Source organism: Condylura cristata, unplaced genomic scaffold, assembly GCF_000260355.1.
Source record: "Condylura cristata isolate star-nosed mole 26May11 unplaced genomic scaffold, ConCri1.0 scaffold00040, whole genome shotgun sequence".
Taxonomy (NCBI): domain Eukaryota; kingdom Metazoa; phylum Chordata; class Mammalia; order Eulipotyphla; family Talpidae; genus Condylura; species Condylura cristata.
Window position 1 is genome coordinate 1746094 of NW_004567141.1, and position 7897 is coordinate 1753990.

The following is a 7897-nucleotide window of genomic DNA, read 5'->3' on the forward strand; positions in this document are numbered from 1 at the left end:
GCATGTAGAGGTACTCTGTGGAGTACTTGAATTAGGATGGTATTGATCCGATTTCACTTCTTAGGAAAACTAACATGTGTCAAGCAAGTAGATTTCTAGTCAGTTCCCTGAGCCTGGAATCTTAAGCCGGGATGGGAGCGGTATGGGGGGTGAGGGGTGGCAGTGATCTCTTGGTAGAACAGCAAATGCACCAGTACAATTGATATTTCCCCCTCCATTCCCAGGCTTACTGCTTTTTTGGGGGTAATGATACTTTACAGTTATTTTTAACTTTTATATCAGGAGTACTTGCCAAGGGTAGAAGCTGGAGACTTTTAACTGTTTACAGGTGCTCCGCTCCCTCGCATCCCATGTTGATGGACTAAGAACTCATCCAAGAAGTAGCCATTGATTGACAGAGCACTTGAAAAATCCGAGACTTGCTAGCCTGGGGCACTGGCCCTCATTGTGAAATGTGAGCCAAAAAGTAGTCTCAAGTGGTCCGATTGATACATGAGGAAGAAACTGATAGAGAAATTTTTACTAAGTTAAAACTGGTGGCACAGTAGGTTGGAGCACAGCACTGCAAAGCTGGCTGCAGCTGCTTCAGTGTGAGTTCGATCCCCGCCCCAGAGGTGACCCACATGGCGTGGCAGACCTCCCCTGACCAGCCTGCTGTTCCCCTTAGCAGTGTACTTCATCCATCTGCCTGTTCTGCTCCCCACTCTGTCTCTGGTGAATCCTCTCACCATCCCTGCACCTCTGGCCTGTGCCCCAGTTCTGTATGCATATAAATAAAATCTTAAAAAAAAAAAAAAAAGTCAAAACTCATGGCAAGGACAGTGGTTCCCAGGGACGTCACACTTCCCTGTGCTGCACAGGGCTGAGCACTGGCTGAGACGGCTGCTCTTCCTCTAAGCTGTGCCTGAGCCCTGCAGCAGGCTTCTCGCCCATCAAGGCTCTTTCCTGAGGGTTTAGAAAATCTGACTTTGTTGAAGTTAGCCCAAACCAGAGTGAGACTAGCTTCGTTTCTGTTCCTCCAACCCACCTTCCCACCATAGGACCTTTATCCTTGTTCCTCTTCCTCAAATGCCCTCTTGTCTTTTGAAATGTTTGCTCCTCTGCATCCCTCAGTTCTCAGCACAGATGTTATCACAAGAGTGTGCTCTGCAGCCCCTATTCACGTGGAATACACCACCTAGGGAGTCCCCGCCAAGGCCCTGTCCTACTGCCTGGGTCCTTTGCTTCCATCCACCCCTCCCCCTCCCCTCCCAGACCCCACTAGAAGGTAAGCCCAGGGAAGGCAGGGCCTTGTCAGTCTTGCAGATGGTGTCCTCAGAGCCTGAGACAGTGCCTGACGGAGTGAATAATGCCGAGTGACATCTCCACCAGCATGAAGACTTGAGAGGTGACTCAGTGGGTCATGAGTCATGACTGCATACACCCAAGAGCCAGTTATACTATTTATATTGCAGTTTCTGGTAACTGCTTCTACCATCTAATTTACATTCCTCCCACCTTTCTCTTCCCATGCACACATTTACAGACTCTCCTGTATGTGGTTAAAAAACAAAACCTGGTATTACTTTATTACTACCAGCAGGAATGGCCTGCATGGGGTGGAGGGCACATTGGTTCAGGGTGTGTATGGGTTGTGAGGAGAGGAACTGGGGGGGCCTGGGGGGGCTGGACGGGAGGTGGGGTCTGGAGGCCAGGCCGATAGGCTCCTCAGATTTACTTCTGGCAACAGGTAGACTTCATAAAGGATTCATGGCAGGCTACGGACAGGCCCCCGATGAGATTGAGAAATTCTTGAAAATCCAGCTGCCCATCAGAGTTGAGGTCCAGTTTCTTCATCATGCGGTCAAGGACACCTGGGTCCTTCTGGTTCTGCAAAGATGATAGGAACAATAATGACAATACTGGCACCTTCACGTTGAACTTTCTAAGATGCTTTCAAATACATTTCTACATTTTACTCTCACACGAGTATGAGGTCCAGGTAGGGGTTATTCATGGGCTCCTTTTCCAGACACAGAAACAGACTAAAAAGGGTAAAGTGACTCGCTAAGGAGGGCGATAGGTAAAGCCAGGTTTTAGTCCCAGGTTCTTTGTGTGACAGTCATGCCTTCTTTGACTTTGCACAAACAGTGGAATGCTTTTTCAAGTGTTGCATCAACTCTAATATATAAGCTGTGTAAAGGTAGAGAGATTTGAAGGGAAAAGAGGACACAGACCCTGCTAATCGGCCCTAGCCCTTACTCATCCACGCCTCCAGGACATACACTTCTCGTCACTGGTTGCACACTTCAACCAAGTGACTGGGCGCGTCTGTCCTGTGACTGCATCTGTGGCTGGTGAGGCAACAGGCATGCGCGCTGGCAGCTACTATGCCAGATGGCGCAGAGACTGAACATTATTCCATCTCTGCAGACAGGGCTGCCCTGGAGGCTCTGGGGGAGAAGAAACAATTTGAAAAATCTTCTATCAAGTCATTTACCAAGTGCCCCCCACTGAAAGGAAAAAAGCAAATCACCATCTCTGTGTCACGGAGTTTGAGAACTTTGATCATGAAAACATACCTTATACAATGAAAATGGAAAAGACCCTTTCAGTCATTGGGGGCTCACTCTGAGGTTCAGGGGCCCAGCCTGGGCTGCTATGTGGACCCCCACACTTGGAGTGGGGGGGCTCAGCAGCTGGTCCTTCATTCCTAGCCATCCTGCCAGGGCCTGGTTTCAGGATGTGGCTAGTGTGGGGGTGGGGCTAAAACAGTATTGATGAGGCCAGGGAGCCGGGAGGGCACCAAACCTGGCATATCTGCACATCCACCCCTGGCAGAGGCTGCGCTACATACAAATGATGATATGTTTGCTTTAACTAAAACTCTTGCTTTGAACTGAGAATCCCACCCTGATGATGCCTCGAATGAACGCTGGACATTGACACCATCAGAAATAAGCCACACAGGCCAGGATGTACCAGGGTCAAGATAACCAAGAAGCTGATAACTAACTAGGGGCTGAATATGATGAGCACCAAGAACACCAACCATGACAGGCTGTTCTGATGGGCTGTTTGAGGCCAGCTTGAGAGATGGCAGAACAGTCCCTGGGTTCTCATGGACCAATGAACAACAATTCAAAGCGCTCACAGATTCAATTCCTGTCTCTGCTTTTTGGCTTTTTGGTAGCGACTGCAGCCAAAGCCAGGCCTAGTCCCAGTCCCAGTACCTTTGTGAAGGCAGCGAGTTCTGTGTTCATGAAGGTCAGGAACTCGGTCTTGGAGAGAGTGCATCTGTTGCCTTCCTTTCCAGCATACTTCTGGAAAACTGCAATCAGAGACTCGATGCACCGCTCAGTCTCGGTAGGGCGGGACATTTTTGCTTTTGGAGAAAAAAATTGAGAGTTCAGTAAAATGCAAAGGGTTAGCTATTGAAAGACTCTAGAGAATCTTCTCTCTTCACTTTGAGTCACGATTCTGAAAAGAGTGTGTCATTTTTGGGGGGGCTACCAGGCCCAACTCAACCACAGAAAGCCAAATTCTGAGAGCTTCTTTCTCACACCTCTCCACATATTTATTGCTAGTGAAATTTATGGGGGTAAATATGGAGACAGGGGGCTTGTCTGAGAGTAGCTGACTCACCGAGAATGAGGATGACAGAATTTATTGATAATTTTAGAACATATGGGTTAATATATGAATAGCTAATGTCCACATGTCCATTTGGTCACCAAGCATTGTCCAGAGTAAATAAGTTACTGCTTTCCAAGAACATAGAAAGCTGACTGTGATGAAAGAAATGTGAGGCTACTTTTAGAGCTGTATGGAATTCCTGGGACACTCATTTTCTAGAAGAAAACTAAAAGCATAGTTATTATTGTGTGTGTGGTAGGAGAGCTGAGAACTCTTCAGTTGTTCAAAAGCAGATTTCACCTTTGAAAGTTAGAAACCATTCATCATACATGTGAGGAAACTGAGGCACAAGAAGGGATCTGACATGGCAGACACACTCCTAGCATCTCTGACTCCAAACCCCTTTCTTTAATTCTTGACCTTTGCAAACTTTTTTTACTTCTCAAATGCCACTAACACCTACAAGAATGGCTGGTGGAAATTCTCTGTCACTTCAAACCGGGAAGATTGATGTGGGAACTCTCATGTTGCCACTCTCACAGTTTCTATGGCACCTACAGAACTGGACCAAAGCTGTGATTGCACCAGGAAGAGAAGGGAACTCAAACCCTGTGCTGAATTCTCCTTTCCTTTAGCAACTCTGCAGTAATCCCCTGTGCGGGGGTGGGAGGGACGAGGAGGGGGTAGGGAGGAGCTGGTGGTCTCCCCCTGGTGGATAATAGCAGCAACTGCAGATTGGCCACACCCTTCCTCTGAGGCTTTAGATCTCCGGGAATTAAAAATCTAAGTTTGGGTGGTGACGTTTGCAATTTATCATTTAGCCCTAAGGACTTCCTGGAGCCCATAACGGAAGGCTTTCAGGCCCCATAATTGACGTGCTGAGGATTAATCTGAACCCTGTTATTGGTCTCCAGTCCTAGGCTGTCCAACCCCCCCCCCCTCCTTCCTGCCTTTCTCCTTTGGGTCTGTCTCACCAGATGCTTTACCAGCGCAGCCAGGTGCCTGAGGGCCAGAGTGTGTGTCTGGGAGCGTCCTGAACTCTTCTGGAGATGAATTCTTTCCCTACAGTCACACTGGTGGAATTTTTTCTCAATGAGTCCTTTTTCTCAAGGAAAGAAAAGTGGCGGTTGGTAGTTCAGGGTTTGGGAGCAGAACACATTCTGTAGCCTAGAAACAGATGTGTTTGCACAACAGCTTTTCTTATCAGGATTAAAATCCCAGTCTGTAACTAAATTGTGAGGTAACAGGAAGAGGTTGGCTAGGAAGGCACAAGATAGAATAGAATAGTCCAGAATGAGGAGCAGGGGCTTTGTGACTTTTTTTTTTAGACCTCCAGATGTTTTCTCTGCTCCTTTTCCTTGCAGAATTCAGATAGCTTTGAATTTCTTGTTTTAAAGTGGCTTTCTACTTTTTACTCCTTAATATCAGTCTTGACAGTAATTGAGAATGTTTCATTATTTTCCCCTTGAAAATTTTCCTTGTGGCTATTAGCCACAGGAGATAATTAACGATTTCCCCATTCCCAGAGTGCCCCAGAGCAAAAGCAACACAATTACTAAATTACTGAAATGGAATGGCAAAATTTGTAGAGCTTGAGGGGACTTTGAAACAGTTCCCAGGAAGGCAGGCCCAGAGGTGGGAGAGCTTTGGGGTACAGGAGAGGAGACGAAGGTCTCCTGCGTGGAGGTAGCTACCTCCACACCTGCCTGCTCCCCACACCTGACTGCATTTTGGAGCCGTGTTTGTGAGAACCATTATAGGAAGGAGAAAGCAGCAAGATACATGGTTACTGTGAAAGACGTTTAAAAATGCAGTTAAACATTCAACATTTGAGGAAAGAAAAAAAAAGTAACACTTGGAAAAAGGCTCAAGTATTGCGGTTCTTATTCTTAACACACCACACTCTCTTTCCTCCCAAGGCCCCACCTTTTTCCAGGGCTTCTCCTCCCTGGGGCCTGAGCTGCCTTTTCAAGGTGCCAAGTCACACTGCTTCTCCCTTTTTTCGAAGAAGGAGAAGTAGTGGAGTAGGCGGGGAACAGGCCGACACCCTAAAGTAGAGACTGGCAAACGCACTTTGTAGAAGGCCAGCTGGTAAATATTTCGGTCTCAGCCTCTCTGCGGTCTTGCAAGGATAGCAACCACAGCAACACAAGAATGAATGGACGTGGCCGAGAGCCACTCACACCGAATTTATGGACACCGAAGTTTGATGTGCACATGATTTTCAACTGTCCCGAATATTACACTCCCTTTTCTTTTCTCTCCACCCTTTAAACATGTAAAATCCATTTGTGATGTGGGCACAAGAAAACCCTATTTGGCCAGCGGGGGAAGTATGCTGACTCCTTTTACTAAAGAGGCCAGGGCGAGATAGTTATAGAGGTGGCTTCAAGGAAAAGTTGAAAAGCGAACTCAACGAGAGGAGGGGAGAGCCGAGCCTGAGCGGAAAGCAAAGGGCGACTGCGTGGGTGCCGCAGAAGATGGTGGGATGAGAGGGAAGGGGAAGAGAGGGCTCGGTCAGGGCGGCTCCTCCCACATTCTTGGCAGCGTTTCCGCTCGAAGTTTCAGCGCCTGGTCCTGGCCCTTTGCCGATTGCTTTACCGAAACTCTGGCTTTCCCGAGCGCTCACACGACTAAGTTCCGCAGTGTGCCCTTGCTGGCCTACAAAACGGCCAGCAAGGGTCCCTTTGGCCTCCGGGTGGCGAGGGACTCCCGGTTCCGGCGGGACCCGCGACGCGCCCCATTCCAGGCTGGGGCGCAGCGGGCCCGGGCGCAGTGGGGCGTAGCGGGCCGGGGCGCCCCGCGCTTCCATCCTCCGCGCCCCAACACCTTATCTGTTCCAGATGTTAGGCAGGTTTTCGCGGCCGCAGCTAGGCTGTTATTAAAGTGTAATTTTAGGGCTTCTTCCTTCCACCCTTTCTTCCCTAATTCCCACCCCATGGTTAATTTTCCGGCTCTGTTTCCTGCCACTTCCACCTACATAAGTCAAAAAGTCAAAGATCAAGTCTGGTGGAAACTAGGCTGCCGCCTTTTTCTTGTCATTAGAGCGGAAAACACACAGAGAGCCCGGCTTACCGTGTCGGAGAGCTGCGAGGCGCCGAGGCTGTGAACGGGAGCAGCGGGCCGACTCTGGAGGGTGCGACCAGCCCGGCCAGCCGGCCCCGCCCGGCCCCGCCCGCGCCCGCGACTGCTCCGCCCGCCCGGCAGATCCGGGCTTGTCCTAGGCGGCCGCCTTTGCCAGACAGCCGGCTTCAGGGTGAATTCACCCAAAACGCACAGTCCTCTCCCAGCCTTCACCCTTTCCTTGCCCTGTGGGCTTGGAAGTGATAAACCCATTTTATCTCCATTAAAAGCTTTGTGCCGGGGCCCTCCCTGGGGGCGCAGCCGGTTAAAGCACTGCACTACGAGAAGCTACAGCCACTTCAGCATGAGTTCGATTCCCGACCATGGAGGTGACCCACATGGTGTGGCAGACCTCTCTTGACCTGCCCGCTGCTCCCCTCAGCAGTGTACTTTGACGAGTTGCCTGTTCTGCTCCCCACTCTGTCTAGTGAATCCTCTCACTGCCCCTGCACCTCTGGCCTGCACCCCAGTTCTGCATGCATAAAAAAAAAAAAAAAACTTTGTGCCATGATCTTCGGGAACGCCCATCCAGGTCTCTGGGTCTTTTCCATTTAGGAGCTCATTCTGCTCAACCAGCTTAGCCAGGAGGACCCCTTTTTAAAAAAGTGTCGAGGCGAAGTTTCCTGAAAGTTGGTAGGTCATGGAAGGCAGTTAATGAGCATTGGTGGTTGGATGGGCTGTGGGAGAGGCTGGACTGTGGGTGCTGTGGTGGGAGAGCTGAGGGGAGAAATCCTAGACGGTCAAAAAATTAACAAGCATGTAAAGCAATACTCCTTATTAAAAAATAAGGTAAAACATACAAACAAAACCTGTGGTGGTGTGCCAGGTGGAGCACCTTGTCACAAACTTCTTTCTAAACCAACAAGTTTAAAAGCTAAAACCAAACCAAACCAACCAACCAAACAAAAAAAAAAACCCCAAGAAACCCACACTAGTGCTGAAATGAACAATGGACCCAAGAGAGCAGGACATTTGTCTGTGTGTTTTGGCAGAAGTGCTGGGTCCTAATCCTGGGTCTTCATTGTAGTACTTTCGCAAAGCCCTTGTTTCCCTGAGTTTCCATTTCCTTATTTGCCAAAGTAGGCCATACAGCCTTCCTATTTCCTAGATTAGTGTGGCTGTCAAAGAAAATGATTGGAGGGCTTCAAAAACGGAGAGG

The 7897-nt window shown here is 49.1% G+C and overlaps 1 protein-coding gene across 1 annotated transcript; it reads right to left on the reverse strand.

Moving 5' to 3' along the window:
• Positions 1–1536: 1536 nt before the first annotated feature.
• Positions 1537–6778, reverse strand: S100A11 (S100 calcium binding protein A11). The gene is made up of 3 exons (XM_004693608.2): positions 6691–6778; positions 3213–3364; positions 1537–1869 (listed from the first exon to the last, which is right to left on the reverse strand). Exons 2-3 carry the CDS (start codon positions 3357–3359, stop codon positions 1714–1716), a joined length of 303 nt encoding a protein of 100 aa, XP_004693665.1. The 5' UTR covers positions 3360–3364; positions 6691–6778; the 3' UTR covers positions 1537–1713.
• Positions 6779–7897: the final 1119 nt, after the last annotated feature.

Excerpts from the sequence above, each read along its gene's own strand:
- S100A11 (XM_004693608.2), bottom strand. The coding sequence starts at position 3,359 with ATGTCCCGCCCTACCGAGACTGAGCGGTGCATCGAGTCTCTGATTGCA. Across the intron at positions 1,870-3,212 it reads AACTCGCTGCCTTCACAAAG|AACCAGAAGGACCCAGGTGT; the intron begins GTACTGGGACTG and ends TCATCTTTGCAG.